This window comes from Girardinichthys multiradiatus, chromosome 4 (genome assembly GCF_021462225.1).
Source record: "Girardinichthys multiradiatus isolate DD_20200921_A chromosome 4, DD_fGirMul_XY1, whole genome shotgun sequence".
NCBI classification, from domain to species: Eukaryota; Metazoa; Chordata; class Actinopteri; order Cyprinodontiformes; family Goodeidae; genus Girardinichthys; species Girardinichthys multiradiatus.
Genome location: NC_061797.1, coordinates 44,196,290 through 44,222,169, shown reverse-complemented (window position 1 = coordinate 44,222,169; position 25,880 = coordinate 44,196,290). Strand labels below are relative to the sequence as shown.

The following is a 25,880-nucleotide window of genomic DNA, read 5'->3' as shown; positions in this document are numbered from 1 at the left end:
ACCCGATTGAGACAGGTCTAAAATAAAGTTTTTTCCCAACGCCAAAGATGCACTTGTAATTTTTGCTGGCTAATAAAACTGTTTGATTTTCTCTGAGGTCTAACCGGCCATTCCAATTTTGGACTATTTCAGCTGTTTTTGACACCATAAACAGGAAGAGAAAAAAGCTCATTTGATATAGTTTTGAATCCAACAGAAAATTAAGGAATTATAGGATTATGCTCGTCTCTGCTTCATCTTTCCTACACTAAAAACTCAAAGGTCAAAATGAGGTGGGAAAAAACTACATACAACATAAATCTCTTAGTGATCGTTAATGTAAATTACCATCAGCCTTTCTGCAAATTATATTTCTGTTTTGGTTTAGAGCGAGACAAAATATAGATATCGAGACAAAGGAATAGGGTATGCAGCGTAACATTTGTCTATTTGTGCATTGGTTTTGTAGCTTTAAAATCACTGGCAGTTTATTTTATCAGTATTGTCATCTAAGTATCATCTGTATGTACTGGTTAGTGAAAGATATAATGCTCAAAACGACAGCTTACATTTTTTTGAAGTGAGGTTCTGTTAAAAAGTTATGAACAATCAATACCTTACTTTCTGTAGATAACTGACTAATCTGGTTCATGTTGATGAAACCAAGATTAATCTGACAGTTTAAGACTAAACTAGACATTAGACTAGACTAATGGGCTGAGACAAAAACTGGTTTCTGTCATCCTGAAACAACCGCAGTCCAAACAATGGAAATCTGTCAGATTGAAGGGAAGGGATTACAGCAACATTGTGTACTTAATGTTACATATTAAATTCAAATTATGCCTTAGTCTCACTCACCACACTTAAAGAAACATCTAAACTCTCCCCTTTGAACCCTATTTGGGACATTTCAGTACTATGAGAAAGATGCTTGCATCAAGTCATTAATTCTTAGAAGACTTGAGCATCACTGAATGAACTGTTTCACAATTTTCAAAACTCTTAGATTGAGATAGGCCACCCGCTATCTCTGAGAATTCATATCTAAATTAATGTTGGCTCTTGTAGAGAGTGTATTTCAGATTTCTAATGGTTGACCTTTAGGAATGAAATTAATCACCAAGCTGCTTGAAACTAAAGGAAAAGACTGTATTAATAGGATAAAATGCTTTCATGCTTGCTTAGCCAAAGTGTCATTGTGGCCATTGGACAGACATCTTTAACAGAGAATTTCTGACTTGGATCAGTTTTGTGAACAAAAACAAAAGAACATTGTTTGGTCATATCTGATTGATTTTGTTTCTCTTGTACTGATGTCATATCCATTCAGGGTTATGTGGGTAAGTGGGGCTTTACTGTTCCTGAAGACTGGAGCCACAGCCTAACACTCACACACTAGACATACACTCACATACAGTTAATTCAGTCCCGTCTGTCTGCTGTACTGGTTAACTCTCTGCATGACATCATACATTTTTCATAAAGTCTTCAATGTTTGGTCAATATTTCATATGGGCTATCGACAGGCAAGTGAGAGTATACTGTGAAGGGGGGTGTTCTCCTCTCCTTCTCCCTTCCCTGTTTCCCGGTCCCTCTCTGGCCTGTAATTTAATTAGCTCTGTCTGCAAATGACAAAGGGCCAGTTATTCGAGGTCAGTTTAGATAGCGAGTAGCTGCACTTCGAGCGAACACAAAGTTAGGCAGGAATGCGCTGAGCAAACTGCTGCTCACTGCGTAAAAAAAAAAAAAGGAAGAGGTTAAGATGCATGGGCCCAATTCAGACTTTGGTTCTCAAAGAGCTGAGGTTAGACAGAATGAACCCTACTGCATTTTAGACTGTAGGTGTACTTTGACCTTTTAAGGCAGTCAGTGGTCAAATAAGGCAGCTGGCTGGTTAGTTGCTGCTACTGACTGCTTGCCTGGACAAATTAGTTTATTTTTGTCTATGAAGAAGAATATAATCTTTAGCAATAATCATTAATTAAATTTGTCTGCATTTTGTTATAGAAACGGTTTGGTGTAGATGATTGGTCTCATTGCACTTGATGCCCATTGGCTTCCAAAAGTATTCATATTCCTTAAATGTTTTTCCATGTTATCAAGTTACAACCGTAGATTTTAAATTAAATAAATTTTATTGGGATTATGTGTGATAAATCAGCACAAAGTAGTGCATATTTTTGAAGTAAAAAGGTTAGTTTAACACTATTTTTATCCTAGACATAGCTAATGACTGAGCTTTTACTGTGACTAACTCTTTCATACTCTAAACTTGAGTTTTTCTGTTTTTTTTTTCTTCCTAGATGAAGCCACTAAAGGAGCTACATCCATTAACCTTTTACTTTTCCTTCCCATAGAAAGGACTCCTGGATCAGTGCTTCTTTGTTCTCTTTGTGTCTCTGCTCTGTTCTCTCTAACCCCCAGTCGGTTGTGGCAGATGGCCGCTCACGCTGAGCCTGGTTCTGGTTCTGCTGGAGGTTTCTTCCTGTTAAAAGGGAGTTTTTCCTCTCCAGTGTCGCTACATGCATGCTCAGTATGAGGGATTGCTGCAAAGTCAACGCCAGTGACTGTCCACTGTCTCTACATGCTCATCCAGGAGGAGGGAATGCTGCAAGTCTCTGACTAGATGCAATCTGCTGGGTTTCCTTAGACAGAAAAATGTTTTATCCAATTTGAATAAATAACTGAATCTGACTGCACTGTTTGATAGTTAGGATTAATTGGAATGTATGTACCTGACTTGAAATCTGTATGATTTGATTGAATTGACTTTGTGAAGTGACTTGAGATGACATGTGTTGTGAACTGGCACTATATAAATAAAACTGAATTGAATTGAAATAAATGATCCATATTTGTTTTACATTTCTTTTGTTAAAATTGTGAACATTTGGCATTTATTATTTATTTGTGTTCAGCTCACCAGAGTCAATATTTTGTAGATTCTCCTTGTGCTGAAGATACTTTAGGGATTTGTCCTTACTTGTTATGTACATTTAATATCTAGGAATATGTTGTCAGTTTTTCTTTCCAAAGTTTATCAAGCTTAGTCAGATCAGATAAAGAGCATCTGTGATCAGCAAGTTCCCAAGTCCTGCCACAGATTCTTAATTGGATATACAGTAGGTCTGGACTTTGACAGGGCAATGCTTACACATGAATAAGCTTTGATCGTGCTGTGTTTAGCTCCATTTATCTTCTTATTAACTCAAACCAGTTTCCTTTAACTGCTGAAGAAAAGCAACCCCTCAGCTACCTGCATGATGTGTCCACTACTATTTATCATCATGGGGATAGTGTGTTCAGAGTAATGTGCCTTGTTTTCGACCTTACATTATGTTTAACATGTTGGCCAAAAATATCAGTTATGGTTTCATCTAGAGAAAGCAACTTCTTTCACATGTCTGCTATGTCCCCTACATGGCTTATGGGGAACTGAAAATTAAACTTCCTGTATTCTTCTTTCAACATCTGTCTTCTTGCCAGTCCTCAGATGACCCACCTGAGCTGTGAATTTCTGCAACTCCTCCAGAGCTACTCTGGGGTTCTTTTGTGATAAAAATGAAAGAACCCCAGTGAGTTTTAACATTCAGTGTGCTTTTATGTTGAGGAAACTTGTGTATTGCAGACGGCAGCTTGTCTGTGTCTTTTCACCAGATTTGTTTGTTGTTTCGCATCTTGCTCACAGTCTTGTTCTTTGTACTTGTGTGCTTTCAGTGCTCCCCACCTGCTCACCTCTGGACTTTCACTGTGACAACGGGAAATGTATCCGTCGCTCCTGGGTTTGTGATGGAGACAACGACTGCGAAGACGACTCAGATGAACAAGACTGCCGTGAGTACAGTTCCTTTTCAGTGACCACACATGCAAACTGTTCCTTTTACATACTGTAGACTCTGTGTGTAGTCACACATTCATACACACAGTTGTATTTTTAGCAGTCCTTTGAGTTCAAAGCAGGAGTTATTGAAGTGGACAAATTAAGACAGCCACGTCTAAAACATTTGTCACGATGTACGTTTTAAAGTCAAATGAATTGCCTTTATGCTTTACACATTAGTGCGAATCCAGCAGTTTATCACCCCGAACACATAGTACTTTTAAATCCTTGTCATTAAGTTCTTATTTTGACATGGTGTGTTTTGTGTGTGCATAAGTTTAAACAAAAATATACCCCAGCTGTCGGGCAGGCAAAATGTGGACTCCAAAGGGTGAAGTCAGCTCTGTGTCTATTTCTGAAATTGATATTTATGTATCAGTGCATTGCTGCCTGGAGACTGTGTGCTGCTACATTTCCATCCTTATGAGCATTCTTTCAAGATCTTTTTGAGAAGTTAGACATTGCCAAAATTATTTCAAGAGAATTTGTAGACATTAAAGTTACAATGAAAACGTTTGCACCCAACCTAGAGACACCAGCTGTGGGATCACAAATGAAGTATTAGAATGCATTCAGTGTTGGCAACGTTGTTGTTAGGATTTTGCCGTGATCAAGAGAAAAGCTGCTGTTTAAAAAAAAAAAAAAATTGACATCTTCAAGCTGGACTAAAGTTTTTAGCTTCACACATGGACCTGCCACATTAAAGGTTTTATTAGATGAGACAGAAATTATCTCCTTGGTCACATAAAATGAAGTCTGTATGGAGAACTCAAATTGAGGCTTTTAAACCTAAGAGCACAGTATGTATTGTAAAACATGCTGTGGGGCTGTTTTGCTGCCAGTGGTACTGGCACAAGGATGAAACTGGATGGAACTATAAATGTGAACCACATCAAAATTCTTCAAATTCATATCAAATCCATTGCTAGATTGTTAAATCTTGGACACGTGTTCAAACAGGAAAGTGATCTTAAACACACATGTAAACTCGTTTTGGAATAGAGAAAGCAGGGTTACATTAAGCTTCTGAAATAGCCACCCGGACCTCAAAACTTTTGAAAATTTATTGACTTGGCCAGGTCACCAGTAGGAAACCCATCTGTTTGAATAAAATGCCATGAAAAATGGTTGAATATCCTGCCAGGAAAAGCCAGAAGATTGTTGATGTGGTTTATGTGAAACTTTTCTAATCTGAAAATATCTATATATGTATTCGTATATGTATGCCAAACCTTTCTTTTAGCTAACTCCTATTTCAGAACCATGTGCAATGTGAGTTATCTGGCAATAGCTGCCTAAGGCTTCTGTCTACAAGCTCAGAACAATTTGTCTTGCTTACTTCGACGACACTGAATTTGAGAAGATCACAAAATCTTAAAATGAGGAGGTGGCTTTTCAGAGCTGCAGCCATTAGGTCAGTTGTGACTGTTGTGGCTGTAACCCAAGAACCTGCTGGTGGCTGCTGCTGGAAGAAGCCATTAAGCAAAATAATGAAGCGTTTTGTGTTTGATTTACTCAGGAGTGACAGGGTGACATTTTGACCTGATAAGGAGCACTTAACGAAGACTCAGAGATCATCAGCGTCATTAGGATTTATTCTCTGGTTACCAAAAACATCTGAAATGAACTTTATGGCAGTATAATGTTTGCTTATATATTTTACTTTGACCTATATCTGAGCTGACACATAGCTACTGCAATCCTTTAAGTTAAACCTGAGAATGGCACAATGAATGCATTAGTCAGAATCAGCTTTATTTGCCAAGTTTGTGCACACAAACAAATAAAAAAACAGCTTCAGTCATTAAGAGTAAAATTAAATGCAGCAGACACCCCTACAACTCAGTGTTTTCAGCAGTACGTCTAGTTGTTTTTTTACAGCAGGTACAGGCTACCTCTTTGTCCTCTGAAAGCTGTTTCTTATCCATCATCCAGCGATATCTCCCCCACTCCTGACCCACATACTGTATCAGCAGCCAGACACTGAATCACTTCCTGATGGGGGGTCTGTCTGCTTCTGGCAAAGCTGGCTATGAATTTTTCATTCTCATGCCCAGTAAATTCACCCCTTATTTTTGCTCTCCCTCTCCACAACGAATCGGCTTTATTTCATTATTTAGAGACGGGGAGACGATCCTCCACGCTTGGCTGGAGATAAAGCAGTTTTCAAGATTCCAGACAAAAACAGAGTCTGAGGTGTGTTTCTGTTGTGAGGTGTATGTTCCTACTTGAGATATTCTGGATACATAAAGTTTAAAAGACATTTCCCAAAATGGAAAAAAAAAAAACCAGAAAAAAACCACTATTTCGTGACACACACACATACACACACACGTGTTGGGGGACCTTGTAATGACTCCTAGTGGCCTTTGGCCTTTGACGTTTGGTTGCTGTGTGAGTGATGAACATCTCCAGGGTTTGTTGACCTCTGACCTCCCTCTGTTTACCTCATGGATAAAGGAGAGGGATGATTGGAAAGACAGAAGAAGAAGGAGCAATGAATCTGTTATTGTCTTGCACCCTGAATAATAGATTAAATGAGAGTATTTGTCAATTGTGTTGGGGAAATGAAATTTTAATTTGGACCTACCCATTGATGTCTGTGCTTTGAAATGTTTTCATTTTTAATGGGGGAGATCCTTCAGGGTAGTAGGGGTTGGGGTTTGCCAAGTCTATTGTAAAGCACAACTTCAGAAAGAATAAATTCATGCAGAATATTAACTTGATTTTTAAGAATATTAGAATGTATATGTTGCTGTTGATACTTAATGTCATAACAATTGCCTAAAAACATTTTCCTGCTATCTGCATAGCATGTTTTTTATAACCCAGTTTTAGGTATTCTTTTATTGATCTACACTATATTGCCAAAAGTGTCAGGTCACAGCACCAAATCAATGAATTCTGGTGTTCCAATCACTTCCTTGGCTGCAAGTGTATAATGTTTGGTGTGGAAAAACTTGACTGGCCTACAAAGAGTCCTGACCTCAACCTTCTTCATACCTTTGGGAGGAATTGGAGCAGAGGCTACAATTCTTGGTTTCTCATCTAACTATGAACACACTCCTTAAACTTATGAAAGGAGAAAGTTGCTATTGCTGGCAACGGTGGACCCATCAACTAATTGGACCTTATACATTAAGCATTGGATGTCATCAAAGTTCATGGAGTAGACAGAAAAAATTTATTTTGGTAATATACAGGGGTTGGACAATAAAACTGAAACACCTGTCATTTTAGTGTGGGAGGTTTCATGGCTAAATTGGACCAGCCTGGTAGCCAGTCTTCATTGATTGCACATTGCACCAGTAAGAGCAGAGTGTGAAGGCTCAATTAGCAGGGTAAGAGCACAGTTTTGATCAAAATATTGAAATGCACACAACATTATGGGTGACATACCAGAGTTCAAAAGAGGACAAATTGTTGGTGCACGTCTTGCTGGCGCATCTGTGACCAAGACAGCAAGTCTTTGTGATGTATCAAGAGCCACGGTATCCAGGGTAATGTCAGCATACCACCAAGAAGGACGAACCACATCCAACAGGATTAACTGTGGACGCAAGAGGAAGCTGTCTGAAAGGGATGTTCGGGTGCTAACCCGGATTGTATTCAAAAAACATAAAACCACGGCTGCCCAAATCACGGCAGAATTAAATGTGCACCTCAACTCTCCTGTTTCCACCAGAACTGTCCGTCGGGAGCTCCACAGGGTCAATATACACGGCCGGGCTGCTATAGCCAAACCTTTGGTCACTCATGCCAATGCCAAACGTCGGTTTCAATGGTGCAAGGAGCGCAAATCTTGGGCTGTGGACAATGTGAAACATGTATTGTTCTCTGATGAGTCCACCTTTACTGTTTTCCCCACATCCGGGAGAGTTACGGTGTGGAGAAGCCCCAAAGAAGCGTACCACCCAGACTGTTGCATGCCCATAGTGAAGCATGGGGGTGGATCAGTGATGGTTTGGGCTGCCATATCATGGCATTCCCTTGGCCCAATACTTGTGCTAGATGGGCGCGTCACTGCCAAGGACTACCGAACCATTCTTGAGGACTATGTGCATCCAATGGTTCAAACATTGTATCCTGAAGGCAGTGCCGTGTATCAGGATGACAATGCACCAATACACACAGCAAGACTGGTGAAAGATTGGTTTGATGAACATGAAAGTGAAGTTGAACATCTCCCATGGCCTGCACAGTCACCAGATCTAACTATTATTGAGCCACTTTGTGGTGTTTTGGAGGAGTGAGTCAGGAAACGTTTTCCTCCACCAGTATCACGTAGTGACCTGGCCACTATCCTGCAAGAAGAATGGCTTAAAATCCCTCTGACCACTGTGCAGGACTTGTATATGTCATTCCCAAGATGAATTGACGCTGTATTGTCCACAAAAGGAGGCCCTACACCATACTAATAAATTATTGTGGTCTAAAACCGGGTGTTTCAGTTTAATTGTCCAACCCCTGTAGTGTATGTGGAAAATAGATCACAATACTTATATGTAGTATTTGATTTTATTCTCTCAGTGCAAATTTAGGTATCAGAGTGGCTATAGGCCTTTAACAAAGAACAAGAAAATGTTTTTTTTTTTTTTCTTATTGTGGATCGAATCATAGCATACTTTTCAAGATCCACAAAGTATAAAATTGCACCAGACTTTTCTTTTACTTTGAACATGAATTTCTGAAAAGGTATTTATAATAATCTGGGCATATAAAACATAAATAGAATCTGCAATGTAGTGTACATTCTCTAAAATAAAAATAGAAAATCAATCACAAAATATATTAAACATAATTTTGCATTAATTCTAAATATAAAACAAATAACTAAATATATATGACAAAATATTTTAATTTACTTCCATTAAGGGATCACTGGATAATACGGCAAAATATTCCTGGTCACAGTGAAGTGTGTCTCACCAAGTGCTATCTAGTTGCTATGTTGGCCTGACTTTTTCTGGTCAAATAATTTAAAATAAAAGTGTATTGCACACTTACAACAGTTGACCGAAGTCCCACACAAATTATAACATCAGATGTATCTTAAACTGTAAACTACAAAGGAATAAATTATCAAATAAAAGCAGACAAAAAAGCCAACAAATTCTCTGCTTAACAAAAATTAAAAGGTATGTTTTTAAACAGCTCTTATAGCATCAACAGTGTATGCAGCTTTAATGTGCAATAGCAGATTGTTCATATCAATTCGGAGCCACTCACTTTAAAGGAGTGTCTTAACAACTGCTGGAGAAGGGGATGGTAGGGTATCCTCACTTTTTCCTTAGTTTTTCTTGTTTTTTGATTCAATGATTAAAATGAAGTTACTTCTTGGTATATTTTCTGTAAAAACAAAAAAAATGTAACTTATAATTAAATATACATTTCTTTTCCATGGGTAAATAAAAATAAGATTAGACATCAATGTTTGAACATTTCTTTTAAAGTACAAAAACATTTTAGGTTGTCATATGCCTTCACGTGACTGTAAAATATAATACTTTTTAAAAGGGTTTAATCATAACATGTAGAAAATATCCACAGTATATCCATAAGGACCGAATAAATAAATAAAATGTTAACATGTAGTTTGGCTGTCAGCCGGCCTGTTTTGTCTTTGATCTCAAAAGTCCAGTGCATCAGTGCTTCTCAGGACTGCTGATACGGTGTTCCAACACACCAGAGGATAAAATGAAACATGGAACAGGATTAAAGAACTTTACCCTCTCAATTTGTTCCTCCAATCTGTTGGTATCCTGCTGTTTTAGTCTCTTCCAGGCCTTCTCCGTTTGTCTCAGTCGTCTCTTATGCACACAGTTGTGCTAAATAATAGATTACCTTCTACTTGTCATCCATCATTGGTTTTCCTTGACGAACCTGTTAACTTTGCTCTTGGCGTGCCACCAAGTAGCTTTTGCCGTCAGTTGTGGTGGCACTGATTTCAGACCTGCTGACTTAAGCACTTAGAGCAAGATTGGTAATGGAAATCCTTAATATAGTATTTCTTTTCTAAATGTTTTGTATTGGATTGAATTTGGACTTTTTATTGGAAAACCTCTTAGCATATATCCTCACATATAACATGATTAATAAAGACAAGAAAACAAACTGTTGGAGTTTTTGTATTAGAGTTAAGTGGTCCTTAATTCAAAGTGGTTTAAAACTGAATTGGTGCATTGATATACTGAGCTCATGAGATGAGACTATTCAATACATTTCATTGGTATTATAAAAATTAGTGTTGTTGTGCCTCAAGAGCTTGTTGTATCTCTCCTTTTACTCTATTGATGAGAGATCTTAAACTCAGATTATCCTAGAGAACAGTATTTAACATTTGAAATGATCATCTTTTTAACAGGTTCTAATTATCTAATTTTTACCTCGTGTACAAAAACATGCAGCACAGATTCCGCACTGGTATGTATTGAAAAAAATGAAGCTAAAACAGAAAGGTTAGTGACAAAGTACAACCCAAGAACCTACAAAATGTACATCAAATCCAATAAGTTAATTTATTGAGAAGGGTACAGTTGCTTAAAATGTAGCAGATCAGTTTTGCAGCTCTGGTTAATAACTCTGGTTTTTGTGAAGCTTTGACCTGAGGATATGATTAAAACCAAATCCAATTTTTGTTTACGAACTACAATAAACGGCATTAAAATAACATTAGAAAAAGTAGAAAAATTTGAAAAACATGATTATGAAAAGTAAAAAAAATTGATTATGAAGTTCATATTTTAGACTGTGTCATATGAGCAATTTGCACAATTTCCACAGTTAACATTATTAACTATGAGGAAAAAGGATTAATCAGAGCAGCTTTGCTGGAATACATTCAGCTTTCCTGTCTGCTAAAGTCTTGCTGTGTAAGTTGCCTGAATGAATATCGAACTGACTTGACATATAGAAAATACTGTCACTTCTGTTCTTCCTCTAACTTCATTTTTAAACTTTGCTGATACCAAAAGCAGCTAACCTGAAGTATTTCTCACTTGGTGGCGACTTCTACTCTGAAGAGGGTTGTTTTCAGCAACATCTACTTTTAAATTTTCTTTCTGGTTGTCACTTTTCTGGCTTGGTCTCACTAACAATCGTGATATTCTGGTCACAAGTTGTTGACCATCTGTTGTTTTTGCTCAGAGATGACATATTGCTTTGTTTTTGACACTAGTTTGTATAACACTAAAGTCAAATCACCTTATGTTAACTTTTTGTCAACAACTCAAAAGAACAGCCTTGGTATGTCACCCTCACTGCTTTGCATGGCTGATATTTAGGTTCTGTTCAGAATTACCTTTTCCACTGTTTTTTGCCCCTCTTTTTAAAACTTTTATTCAGTCTTCCTGTACAGCATTTGTCAATAATTCTCGGTAATTGCTTTATGAACGAATGTATTTTAAAGGTCAGTGACTTTGAAGGAAATCCATTTAGTCTTCTTTCTGAACACTTTGAGGTCAGCTTCCATTGGAAGTCTTTTTTGAGAGGCCCAAGCCGCAATATAGTCTGGCATCATTTGGAAACCTCTGTGTGTTTTTTGGGGGAAAATATATTTCCTCTTCAAAGTCAGCAGAATTGTGTATCCATACTTTTTATTCTTTTAAAACTATTTATTTCCTTACCCTCATGCAGCTCCCAGAGAGTGTGAGGAGGATGAGTTCCAGTGCCAAAATGGCTATTGCATCCGTAGCCTTTGGCACTGTGACGGCGACAATGACTGTGGTGACAATAGTGACGAGCAGTGTGGTAAGTACACAGTAGACATGTTGTAATACATGCAGAAATTAATTTGTGCTGGCCTCATTTGTAACACACATTCTTTTCCATGTCAGATATGCGTAAATGTTCAGACAAAGAGTTCCGGTGCACAGACGGAAGCTGCATTGCTGAGCACTGGTACTGTGACGGAGACACGGACTGTAAAGATGGATCAGATGAGGAAAATTGCCGTAAGTAAAAGAAAATAAAAAAAAATAAACAACTGTATTTTGTAGATTTAACAATAAGAAACAAAATTCCATCTAGAGATCAACATGGCTGATCTCACATATGAATAGGGAAGTAGGAGTGGGATGTTTTCATTTTCCGGTGGTTCGATGTTTTGTCCAATATTATTCTAGCTTTTCCTGGATAAAATCTCTGGTTTTGGATAACATCGTAACATTTAACATAAATATCCATTGCTACTCTGAACCAGCTTAATTTATCCATGAGACAATAAATCTCTGATCAGCTGTTTTGGGAACCTTTTTGTAGACATAAAATCTTAGATGACGAGCAGTTTTTTACTTTTGAATTCTAACAAACTGGAGGGTCCTAAAAACTTCTATGATTCTGTAAGTAACCAAATAATCCCATTTCGCAGCCTTACCATAGAATTGCGTGCCACTGGCATTGTGTCAGTTTTGACCAAGACCCTTTCTTTTAGCTAGGGATGCACTGATGTGAAATATATAGGCCAGTATGGATATCTGATATTAATATTGCTGTTTTGGCCGATAACTGAGATTTAATTATATCATTTACATCATACATATTTTCCTACTCTTTCAACACAATGCAAAAATGGCCACACTGCCAACATTGCTTCTCTGCTTCTGTCAAACACCCCACAATAGTAGTCTATTGTACTTGTTCGCCTAAGGTCCATCAGTTGATCCATGATGTTGCAGCAACGATGTCTCCTTTATTCACATCATTATACTTGATCCCTCTGAAATTCAGGATTCAATTCAAAATCTTTCCTGTGACATAAAAATAGGGGTGCAATTTTCACAGTTTGAACTATTCAATGGGATGGATGAATGAAATGAACAGAATGTTTTGGGAATAAACTGCAAATATTTGGAAGACTCTCAAAGGACAAATTGCACTCTTAGCTGGGTACAGAGGCAACGTTCTACAATTCTGGACAGTGACAATGAAGAGGAGGAGTTGGATGTTGAGGAAGTGGATTTGCAGGATGCTGACGAGTCTCAGGAAGAGGACATTATTTGAAAGGCTTGGCTAAAATCCAGCAGTTTGGCTTGAAGAGTTTGAGGAAAGATTGTTTTTTTGATTCATATGTTATTTAGGTGTGATCTTGAGAGTGATATTGTACCCAACAATCATGTTATTGTTGAATGAAAACAATTATTGTAAAAGCATGTTACTGTCAAATATTGCTTTAATAAAAGGATAAAAAGATGAATTGTGAATATTTAATTATAAAGCTTCTAATTAATCTAAAAAAATGGTTCATCGGATCCCAGCACTGGATAGTTATTTTAAATTATGTCAAATTTTCAGTTAATTATCCATAAAATCCCATAATTCAGTTGCAAAGTCTTTGGTTTGACTCCCCAGGGAAACTTGCTGGAAATTGCCCACTGCTTGCAACCCTAGAAAGTGTGATCACACAGTAAAAACTTTCATGTCTTGCATATGAACAATAGCTCAGCAGAGACGTGATTCTCCTTCATTTCATCTTCAGTTTGACAGCACAAGCAGAGTGAAGTCAGAGCTTCAAAGAGTTGTCGACAGCAAACTGCTGCAGCTCCTTTTCCAGCATCTGTTTAATGTGCCGTTTTGTGCCTGTGCAGCCTCAGATGTGATGACGGCCACCTGCAGCGTGGAAGAGTTCCAGTGTGCATATGGACGCTGTATCCTGGATATCTACCACTGTGACGGAGACGACGACTGTGGAGACTGGTCAGACGAGTCAGACTGCTGTGAGTTGTCACTCAGATTCCTAAACACTTCCAGCCTTAAATGGTTCAGTATTATATAGATGCACACTTCTAAAGAAAGCTGTTTTACCCAGACGCATTTCATTCACTGTAGATTAATATGTCAGGTTAATTCTAGTGTTTCCTCTCAATCTTAACTTTGGTCAGAATTAACTAAACAGTGCATTTTTATCATAATTGATCATTTCTCTACTTTCTCCAAGCCTGCCTGGTAGAAATCAAAACATGCAATTTGCAGTGATCTGTTACACACACACACACACACACACACACACACACACACACACACACACACATACACATTATTAAACTGATTACAGTCCTGCTGGCTCTAACCCCTAATTCACAATTCATCTGTGCATTTTGCTGTCCGTCACAAATAGAAACCATTCTAGTCAATGCAGTAGATCACACTGGCTCTGTGGCGCTGCGTCTTGACCTACAGTCTTCCTCCGTCGTCTGTCAGAGAAACGGATCCAGCCTATTTTTGACGGTAGATGGAGCACAGTCATACATTTCTAAAGACCAGATCAAGCCATCCAGGAAATCAGACACAGGAAAAGTAAAGAGCATAACAAGTCCAGATGGGAAACCCAGAAATCCCTCTTCCCAGCGGCATTCTCCAGCTCATTTTGGAGGATCTCAAGGCATTCCCAGGCCAGAAGGGATCTACAGTCTCTGCAGTGAGTTCTGGGTCTCCTCCCAGTGGAATGTGCCTTGAAAACCCCCAGGATCAGGAGGTGCCCTGATAACAGAGCTCCTCACCCTATCTCTAGGGATGAACCCAGCCACCCTTTGGAGGCTTTTTTCATCCACTTGTATCCGGGATCTTGAAGAGTTCAGTAGCTGAAATAACTCTATTAAGTGCAACATGTGTGAATCCCTACAGTGTTAGTATCTGCACAAGGATTTACTGAAGTTGACTTAATGTGATTAAACAGTAACTTTAATAGAGTTGTTGATGGTGTTGTTGACATCCCACTCAGTGGTGTGACTCTGTAACTGTGGTCTGTACATTCAAGGTGAATTTTAATGCCAGCTGTGAAACTTTCAGTTTTAATCTGTGTAATTTAATCCAAATCACCCAAGACACTTGTTAGCATCCGGTGTGAAGAGGGCTTTTGATTCCTTTAAAGAAAATAGAGACATGAGAGGTTTTTAACTTGCTTTGATTGCTGCATATGCATTATTGTACCAAAGAGGGCAAACAAGTGGATTCAAGGGCCAGTAACAGTTATTGGGGTTTAATCAGGCCCTTCTGGGCCCAGGAGCCAAAGACCAGTTTGACAAACACTCTGGGTGGCTTTCTAAAAATATCAGGGCAAGATGACAGATCAACAGTGTGTGACCTGATGTTGTGTTTTCCCAAACATGGCCCTTAAGGCACACCATTCTGCATGTGTTTGATGATTATTTGCTCCAATACACACAATTTAAAGGAATAGAATGACCTCAACAGCTTCTTCTGTGGTTATGTAGAGCCCCGTCATTTCCAAATCCACTGATATTAGATTTGTTACAATAAAAGTCTCATAATAAATAGGTATTAAAGCACCTAAAGGTTAATCATTATTTTTCCGGTCCGTACGTAAATATACCTTTTTTTTATAGTAAGACAGTCATGTGTGTACTTGCTGTAAGTTTCAGTTGTCTCCTGTATGAGGTTGCAATTATTTCCTGCTGCAGTGCACCAGTTGCTCACGGTCCCACTCTATTTAAAAACAGCTGCTACCCTAGGATGCTGTATCTCTTGAATAAAGACAAATATTGCAACATTCCCTGTTATTTATTTATTTACTATTATTTTAATCAGTAGGAGGCCTGTTCCAAAAGCAGTGATGGGACAAGAACAAGTTTCAAGGGGCTCTTTGAAACCCCAAACTAATAACATCCCAATGGCACATACAGGACCTTCTCAAGTGTTTTGGATAAAGTGGTTCACTGCTACTTTTTAGGTTGCAATAATTATTAGCCTGCATTTGCACGAAAAGCCCGCTCTTCAGGGACGGACTTGGAAAGTAGAGCTAGAGCTTAGTAGAGAGGGAGGGAAAGGCCGCAAACTTCATTTGTTCAGAATTCAAATTGACCATTTGAGATTTCTAACGTCTGCATTCAAACATCTGCTAACTGCGGCTGCTTTCTTTTTTTACATGTTGACACATTCTGAAGCATCCCATTTCTGTCACTTTAGGGGGGGAACAGATGAAAAAGCAGCTTGTCAGCAAGTGAAGCTTAAGAACAGCAGCTACTAAATTGTCAGGGTCATGATACACAGTGTTTTATTCTCCTTACCACAGAGACAAATCATCCTACAAGAGTGTATTATGATCTCTGTTTTTGATCTTACATGTGTGATATTTTATGCTCCTGTTGTTCACCCAAGGTCTAACGCTGCTCCACCTTATCTAATACATACACATGCACACTCCAACACAGGGGCTTCCAAGCCGTTGATAATTTTATCAGCTGCGTGATAACCGCAGGTTCAAGGTTTTTTACTACCATTTGATCATCCAAAAGGACAGTCAAGCTGCTCTCAACATAACTAGAGACACACATTGATCAGCCAGAAATCCCTGGATCTGCTTTGACTGTAGATCAGCAGGTCAGTTAGTAGAACAAATTATTTTTCTTTAATATGTATGTTGTTGCATTTTTTTTATTATTTAAAAACAATTGTATAAAAGTCAGAGATAGTCCCACCACAGAGTGTTCACACACTATTTCCACTTTTTGTTACATTGCATATCTACTCTAAAATAGAAAAAAATCACACACAAAATACTGCCTAGTGACAAAGTAAAAACATGTTTCCAGGTAATTCTTTTTATCAAAAATGTAAATATTAAAACATAAATGGTACATAAGTATTCAGCCCCTTCGCTATGACACTGAAAACTGAGATCAGGACCAACAATTTCTGCTGATCACCCATGAGATGCTTTTTCAACTTGATTGGAAACCTCCTGTGGTTAATTCAGTGGGCTCAACAACATTTGGAATGGAGCATACTTGTCTTTTTTAGAAGATCTAATAGTTATTGTGTATCACAGCAGAAATCCAGCAGTGGAGTCCTAGGTATTGTCTCTAATAAAGACAGTAAAAACCTGATTGGTACACGCTTAAATATTGCCATCTGAAACTCAGCAAAGCACATACAAAAATTGTGGTTAGAATAACATTTCAGCATCCTGGTCGCAGATTGTAGGTCTTGACAATTGCTCTCTCTGGTAATTTTCTGCTGTCCTTCACTCTCAGTCGGCCCACTTTATTTTTGTTACATTTATTTCTGGCCCGTATTCATTTATAGGGAGGACTTCCAGTGAGTTCTGTTTCATATTTTGTGGACACACACCCCTCGTTTCACACACTGACACCCTCAGAGGAGGCATTCCTCAGAGGCATAAGACAGCCCATCCTCAGACAGCATTCCTTGGCATAGAGAAGTGTCTCCAGACACATGAAGGGCGCTTTGTGTCAAGAGAACCCACCCCCCAACATCCTCCACCCCCTTTGGGTTATGTGAATCTTCACACACACACCAACATCGCTGTACTCAAAAATACTCCAGCTGCATCATTACCACACAGGGACAGCTTTTGGCTTCATCGCTGAGCACATGAACAAGAATTGTTTCTATGTGTTCTTGTTGGTGAGAGATAAAGTTGCGGATGAATCATTTGGGCGTAAGAGTGGGCGTGCGTGTGTTTTTCCTCGGCATCCCACACTGCTTTACTCGCTTTTCCATCTCTGTCTCTGTCTGCTGGTTTCTCTGCGGGGAAAATCACCTCCTGTTTTGATCATCCTTCTCTTCTCCTGCCCAGCTGATAGCCATGCACATGGAAGCTTCAAGCTCAACATCCATTTTTTTCCCTCTACATTTCCTTGCTTGTCATTTCGTTCCTTTTCCATCACGCTCCCGCTGACGCTTCAGTGCGAGCTCACTCCCGCTGTCAGGAGGAAACATGTCAAAGGCGTACGCACACACACAAGCTCACACACGCTGAAGATGTGAGATGCTTATGTTTGATTCAGCTTTAATCTTTTCATCCACCTACATCCTTTTTTGCTGCCATTTTAGGCTTCACTTTGATCTGATCACACGTAATGAGATGGTGTGAGATTTAAAGTTTAAAGAACTAGTATCTGCTTTAAGATATTCATGCAAAAAGCTAGATTAAACAGGAATAATTAATGCTGATGAAAAGGAAGTATTGCTGGTTTTAGAAACTACTCTTAAACTATGAAAGCTAAGGGTAGCATTTAGAGGCAGCTGAGACTAAAGCTTTGCAAAGGAAGACATCTCTCCAACCTCATGGGAAACGTTTCTAAATCATATGTACATAAAATACTTTTAAATATATTAATTTGCCTTTAGTTTTCAAATTGATCAAGTTGACCAATCACTGATGGGACACAAACATTGTGTGGACATTTTGCCTGGTCCACACAATGGATTTTGTGGGTTAATGGTTAGCTTTAGTACTATGGTACGAATTGAATTTAGGTTAGGTTTAGAGAAAGGTTTTTAATGGTAGGGGTTAGGGTTAGGGTTAGGCTATAGCAATGAATGGAAGTCAATGGAAGATCCCTATGAGAATATGAAAACGCTACGTGTGTGTGTGGCTGGGTGGTTGAGCATAAGTGTAGAGATACGTGTATTTGTGTTAAAGTTTGTTTCTTATTGGAAATGAGACAGACAGCTTTGAATATATAATATATAAATCTCTGATCATAATAAAAACATTTTAATTTAGAAAAAAAATTACTTTTCAGTTGCATCTTATTAAAATTCAGCATTTAAAATTTGTTTTTATCCTTTTCAATAATTATTGGAAAACTACTTACATTACAATATTCTAGCCTTATTAGTAATTTCTGACATTGCATTTGTCTAAAATATATAAATCACCAGAGGACAGCTTCTGTTCTGATTCCACAAGATTCACAGTCATGTTGCCCCTGACTTAGTTCTGCCATTTTTAATTGTCCATTATACGAATAAGAAGAAAACAAAGTACATTGATATACACTGTTTAAATTAGTCTAGTCTTGAAACTTGTCTCATGCTTAGTTCTTAAAGTCCTTATTGGCCCCTTACTATTCTTTACACAACCTCCTCTTAGCGGGACTACAGTGCTTTATCTTCTTTAGCTTTTTGGTTGGAACACATGTAAGTGGTAGGTTTAGCCATTCCTCAGTGCACAGTCTCTCCAGATTCTCAAGAATCCCTGGTCCCTTTTTCCTGTCTTCTCTTCAGCTCACTTAACAGTTGTTATGTTTGGGGAGTGAGATGATAATTAAATAAGATTGAAGTGTTTATTGGCTCTTTTATTTTGAGCCATTATCCTGCAGAAACAGCAGATGAGGTTTTCTGTCAGAGGCCACCCGATACATGTGGAGGAGGCTGAAACTGGCAATATGTTTTATTTATAATATCAAGTTTAACTTGTTTTACTGATTAGCTTTAAATTGTTAGATGTTGCTAAATTATTAAACAAGTTTTCTACTCCTATGTTGCTGTTTCTGCTTTCTCTCTGGTTTATTTAATAGTAAGTGTAGGGTACAAATGATTTTGAAGATGTTTCTGGCTGTGTCCATGACAAAGCAGCTGTTAAAGTTGCAGTTGTTTTGAATTTTTGTAGTACTGAAGTGTTTTAATAGACAACTGGAACTAACTCCTCCAGTTATTTAAACAATGAGACAGTTGAATAAACAGAAATAACAATGCAATGAAAAGCTTCCAAATATGGAACTTTTAGCATTTTTAAAATCTTAGGGAATAATAATAGTCTGAAGGAAAACTATATAATTTTCATCCTTAACCTATAAAATCTTAAATATGTAACCTGAATAGTACAGGTCCTTCTCAAAATATTAGCATATTGTGATAAAGTTCATTATTTTCCATAATGTAATGATGAAAATTTAACATTCATATATTTTAGATTCATTTACACACTAACAGAAATATTTCAGGTCTTTTATTGTCTTAATACGGATGATTTTGGCATACAGCTCATGAAAACCCAAAATTCCTATCTCACAAAATTAGCATATCATTAAAAGGGTCTCTAGACGAGCTATGAACCTAATCATCTGAATCAACGAGTTAACTCTAAACACCTGCAAAAGATTCCTGAGGCCTTTAAAACTCCCAGCCTGGTTCATCACTCAAAACCCCAATCATGGGTAAGACTGCCGACCTGACTGCTGTCCAGAAGGCCACTATTGACACCCCCAAGCAAGAGGGTAAGACACAGAAAGACATTTCTGAACGAATAGGCTGTTCCCAGAGTGCTGTATCAAGGCACCTCAGTGGGAAGTCTGTGGGAAGGAAAAAGTGTGGCAGAAAACGCTGCACAACGAGAAGAGGTGAGGAAGATTGTGGCCGATTCCAGACCTTGGGGGACCTGCGGAAGCAGTGGACTGAGTCTGGAGTACAAACATCCAGAGCCACCGTGCACAGGCGTGTGAAGGAAATGGGCTACAGGTGCCGCATTCCCCAGGTCAAGCCACTTTTGAACCAGAAACAGCGGCAGAAGCGCCTGACCTGGGCTACAGAGAAGCAGCACTGGACTGTTGCTCAGTGGTCCAAAGTACTTTTTTCGGATGAAAGCAAATTCTGCATGTCATTCGGAAATCAAGGTGCCAGAGTCTAGAGGAAGACTGGGGAGAAGGAAATGCCAAAATGCCAGAAGTCTAGTGTCAAGTACCCACAGTCAGTGATGGTCTGGGGTGCCGTGTCAGCTGCTGGTGTTGGTCCACTGTGTTTTATCAAGGGCAGGGTCAATGCAGCTAGCTATCAGGACATTTTGGAGCACTTCATGCTTCCATCTGCTGAAAAGCTTTATGGAGATGAAGATTTCATTTTTCAGCACAACCTGGCACCTGCTCACAGTGCCAAAACCACTGGTAAATGGTTTACTGACCATGGTATCACTGTGCTCAATTGGCCTGCCAACTCTCCTGACCTGAACCCCATAGAGAATCTGTGGGATATTGTGAAGAGAACGTTGAGAGACTCAAGACCCAACACTCTGGATGAGCTAAAGGCTGCTATCGAAGCATCCTGGGCCTCCATAAGACCTCAGCAGTGCCACAGGCTGATTGCCTCCATGCCACGCCGCATTGAAGCAGTCATTTCTGCCAAAGGATTCCCGACCAAGTATTGAGTGCATAACTGTACATGATTATTTGAAGGTTGAAGTTTTTTGTATTAAAAACACATTTCTTTTATTGGTCGGATGAAATATTCTAATTTTGTGAGATAGGAATTTTGGGTTTTCATGAGCTGTATGCCACAATCATCCGTATTAAGACAATAAAAGACCTGAAATATTTCAGTTAGTGTGCAATGAATCTAAAATATATGAATGTTAAATTTTCATCATGACATTATGGAAAATAATGAACTTTATCACAATATGCTAATATTTTGAGAAGGACCTGTATTCCTTCTGGCAAAGACCTGAACCTTAGAGCTAAAACTTAACAAACTCTCTCTATATGTGCAGCTTCCCATCAGCCCTGCAGATCAGTCGAATTTATGTGCAGTAGTGGGATGTGCATCAACGCTGGCTGGAGGTGCGACGGTGAATACGACTGTGACGACCAGTCGGATGAAAAGAACTGCAGTAAGTATCTGTTAGTCCAAACTTTCCTAAATAAGTCCTAAGTCCTGTTAGAAATACCCTAAAAATGTGTTGTTTTTCCTGTAGCTTCGTCAATGTGCACAGCTGACCAGTTCCGGTGTGGAACAGGACGTTGTGTGCGGTTGTCATGGAGATGTGACGGTGAGGACGATTGTTCGGATCGGAGTGATGAAGAGGGCTGTGAGAAAACTGGTAAGACTTGTTGTTTTGTTTTTAGAGGCTAAATATAACATGCGCTTTAAAATGTAGTCATGACAACGGCTCTGAAGAGCCATTCTGTACTGAGAAAATCTTTTTTTTTGTTTTGGGTGAGAAATTCAGTTGTTTTTGACTTCATGTTGGTGTGAAATGAACACTGCTCCTTGAGACACAATTTGAACAATTTACAAGTATTGTTAAAATACACAGGAAATTCTCTTTCTTAATCTCAGAAACAGTTTTTAATTTAATGGTGCCCTCCTCCGGTCCTGGAGAGCTATTATGATGCAGCTTTTGGATGCATCTCTTCTACAACACACCTCAATCAAATGAAATGCTTGTTACCAGGCCTCTTCAGAGCTGAGTCCCTGAATGCTTAGGAGGAAATGCTGTGTTGGAGCAGAGACACATCTGAAAGTTGCAGTATAGTAGCTCTTGCAGACTGAAGTTGGGTAGCTCTGTTTAAACTTTGATATGGAGCTTTCTCTTATGGCCTGTATTGTCACATCCCCTCTCAGACAGTCCTCCATGTGCTCCTGATCAGTTCCAGTGTGGGAATGGCCGTTGTATAGGACAGAGAAAAGTGTGTAACGAGGTTAACGACTGCGGTGATGGAACAGATGAGCAACCACACCATGACTGCAGTAAGTGTTTCAAGAAACTAAATGAGCATCTTTACTTGCAATTAGGCACATTTTCACCACATTCGGTTTATTGTTTAGTCTGCAATTCCTCAGTCACTTCAGTGTATGTAACAGATGTTTTCAGATGTGTGCAGAGTTGCCTATAAAATATTTTCCTTTCAACGGGAAAGTTTTCACTTTGTCTTGTCTTTTAGTCTGTATTGAAGACTTATTTGAAAAGAAACTCTTTAAGGCCCTGTTCACACCAGATTAAGACCATTCTATGCCCTCCAGGTCCTCGAACACCATTCCAACGTTACAACGGTCCTCAGCACATTGGTTTTTTCCTGTCTTTTTTTTCATCACAAAAAAGCACCAGAGGTATTCCATCTGTAGGTAGTCTAGGTAGTTTGCTCCCATTAGAATATATAAAAAAATACTGGAGACAAGCAAGACCGCTCATCCCTCAAATTCACTGATTACAAAGTGATGTCGGTACACCTGTTTAGCTGATATATGGATAAGTTACCATTGTTACTACCAGGTTTCTCCACACTGTATACAGAACCCAAATTAGCTGCCTCCATGAAGATGAATTCATCATGATGTCATCACAATTTTTTGCAAGCTCACAAAGAGCAGGGAACTTGCACTTTCCACCACGCTTAATGGATAGTACACTGCATTACTGATGGACCCCTGAGGACCTCTCCAAGACCCCACCATAACCATAGATGTTCTGCCTGAATTTGTAGGGATATGGTCCATTCTTCACCTGTTTTTTAGTTCCAGTTTTTCACCACTGAAAAAACTCAGATCTTGAAAGTGATTCCAAAAAATTCTGTAATTTGCTTTGAAAGCCCAAAAAAGTCCAGCAAAGGTGAGATTCGGAGTTTCTCATAACAAAAGAAAGGTCATGGTGTCAGCAGAGTTTAAATATTTTTGAAGGAGCATGTTCTGTTTTTGTTGAGAGACTTCAGTATCCTGAGGCTTCATTACTGAAGTATTTCCAGACTCTACATCAAATGTGCCAGATGTTTTTTACCCAGACTGTGTTTATTTTTATACTGAATCAGCAAGCTGTGTTTATGTCCCTGTAATCTTAACGCATCACCTGTAGGACCGCGCTCCAGTGAGGGCAACTGTAACCAGAATAATGGAGGCTGCTCACAGAAGTGTCAGATGGTCAGAGGACTGGTCCAGTGCACCTGTCACACCGGATACCGACTGACAGACGACAGCAGAACATGCCAGGGTAATACTGTCTTTGTGTGTGTTTGGATGTGGGCGCATAGATTACAATATGACAGAATTTACTGATAAAAGTGAGTGAGCAAGGGTATTAATATTAATGACATCTGCAGAGGCTGACAACTTGCCAAGTGCTGGATGTTGTCTTGACTGACTTCCACAGTGTGACATTAGTCCAAGATTATTCTGAATGAGGTATGATGCCACTCTTATCTGGAGCTTATAAAATCTTCTTTTATATCCTCAAGAGGGTCTTGACAAAGTTTAAGAGCATTAATAAGTAAATGACTAAAAGAGTTAATGTTTTTTACCAAAAACCAAAATGTTATTATAGAGATGTGATCCTTAAACTGAAGACAGTGGCTGTCCAATGCTAAATATACATTCCAAATAAAACACAAACACCAAACAAAACCAAAAATAGAATGAATAAATTCAAAATGTTTTAAACCATGGTGGCTTTAGAGATCATGGGATCAAACTATGCCAAGGGCAACCATCAGTGAGGTGGGTGGGTGATAGGTTGGGGTGAGCAAATGGAAGGTAAATGATGCTATGCTGGTCCATTTTAGGTGTTTGTGCACCAGGGCATTGTAATGGAAACTATTCTTGAAGAAAAAACATTATATGGATATACAGAGTCAAATGGCTAACCTGAGAGATGGCCTTGTGACTGAGCTTGAAGCCCTAGACCAGTGTTGTCCAAAGCCAGTGTCAAGGATGTTTTAGACGTTTCACAGGTTCAACACGCCTGAATCAAATAAATTGGTCATTAGTAGGCCCTTGCACAATGGAGCACCTTTGGGATGTTGTCAAATGGAGGATTCGCATCATGGTTGTGCAGCCAGTGTGATGGTATCATGTCAATTTGTTATTTTAGTATCATGCTGTTTCCCAAAAGTAGTACATTCTTCCTTAAGTCAAATGTTTGCATACTTGAAATAAATTAATTCAACAATCCACTTGAGAGACTATTTGTCCTAAAACTGTTACGTTTTCCTTTTTCCTTTAACTACTTTTAGGCAACTTGTGTCTCCCATTTATTTTTAACCCTGACGGAAATTATTTCTCAAGATGATTTTGGTTTCCTTCTCCCAAACGTTTTCTCCTTCTGTGGTCTTTACAGACGTGGATGAGTGTGCTGAAGAGGGTTACTGTAGCCAGGGCTGTACCAACACAGAGGGGAGTTTCCTGTGCCGCTGTGTTCACGGCTACGAGCTTCGGCCTGACAAGCGCAGCTGCAAAGCTCTAGGTAAAACTCATCATTCTACTTTTCTTCTCTGACATGCCACCACAGGGGCTCAGCAAGGTTTGATCTCCAATAAAGGTTTGGTTGCACAGTGTTTATACATCTTTTAGGTTATAACTTTATCCACTCAGCTTCTCTAGGATCTTGGGCTCATTCTGAGGCTTCTGAGGTAGATTTAGAGGTGCTCCAGAGGTAGAGTGCAGGTCTAGTGCAGCAGCCCATCAATCTGCTGCAGATCAGAGTTAAATCCAGATCAGCAGTGTCTGCCAGGCAGCTGCCACAACTCATGCCCTCAGCTCAGCTCAAATTATTGCCTGCTGTTAAGTGTCTTTTGGTCTTACCTCATTGTTTTTTTCTTTTAGCTACTAATTACCAAACCTTCCTTTAGGTCCAGAGCCAGTGCTGTTGTTTGCAAACCGCATCGACATCCGTCAAGTTTTGCCACACCGCTCAGAATACACCCTCCTGCTCAACAACTTGGAAAACGCCATTGCGCTGGACTTCCATCACAGCCGAGAGCTTGTCTTCTGGTCGGACGTGACGCTCGACCGCATCATGAAGGCCAACCTCAACGGCTCAAACGTGGAGGAGGTCATCTCCACTGGTCTGGAGAGCCCAGGTGGGTGCGGTAGCTAATGGGACGTGGGTTCATTTGAGGGACAAAAGGATCATTCGTCATTTATCCAATTTATTCAAGTCTGCTTTCCTTCGTCTGACTATGCTCTGCACTGCATCATTTTATGCATCAATAAAATGACCCATCAATCACCTCATTCATTTAGGAGCTGTGTCAATTATACTAACATGCCAGAATTAAGATTTTTCCTTTACTTATTGTTTTTTTTTTTTTGTCAGGCCTCTTTATGCTTCTTTAATACAGTCTATTTTTTTCTGTTCACTACTCTTCTTATACCGACTAGTATTTCACTCTATGGAAGCCAGTGATTTTTTTTTTTTTTCATATAGCATTATGAGTTCATGTTAGAAAATCTCTTTGGGAGAGATGAGAACTGATAGGATCAGAAATGAGTACATCAGAGGGACAGCTCATGTTGGATGTGTTGGAGATAAAGCCAGAGAGGCCAGACTGAGAGGGTTTGGACATGTAAAAAGGATGGGTAGTGATGCTGAGGCTGGGAATGCCAGGCTGGAAGCCTAGGGGAAGACCAAAGAGATTTATGGATGGAGTGAAAGAGGACATAAACGTAGTAAGTGTGAAAGAAGAAAATGCAGAAGGTAGAGTTCGATGGAGACCGATACCTCGCTGTGACGATGCCTGAAAGGAAGAAGCTGAAAGAAAAAGAAGATTGT

The 25,880-nt window shown here is 39.1% G+C and overlaps 1 protein-coding gene across 1 annotated transcript in view; it reads left to right on the top strand.

Moving 5' to 3' along the window:
* lrp4 (low density lipoprotein receptor-related protein 4) overlaps positions 1 to 25,880 on the top strand; it is a 140,336-nt gene that overhangs the window by 80,698 nt on the left and 33,758 nt on the right. Inside the window, exons 3-12 of the mRNA XM_047362906.1 lie at positions 3,700 to 3,816; positions 11,498 to 11,611; positions 11,698 to 11,814; positions 13,447 to 13,575; positions 21,111 to 21,230; positions 21,315 to 21,440; positions 21,965 to 22,090; positions 23,190 to 23,324; positions 24,447 to 24,572; positions 24,958 to 25,188. Coding sequence (XP_047218862.1) covers positions 3,700 to 3,816; positions 11,498 to 11,611; positions 11,698 to 11,814; positions 13,447 to 13,575; positions 21,111 to 21,230; positions 21,315 to 21,440; positions 21,965 to 22,090; positions 23,190 to 23,324; positions 24,447 to 24,572; positions 24,958 to 25,188 — 1,341 coding nt within the window. The remainder of the gene's footprint in view (positions 1 to 3,699; positions 3,817 to 11,497; positions 11,612 to 11,697; positions 11,815 to 13,446; positions 13,576 to 21,110; positions 21,231 to 21,314; positions 21,441 to 21,964; positions 22,091 to 23,189; positions 23,325 to 24,446; positions 24,573 to 24,957; positions 25,189 to 25,880) is intronic.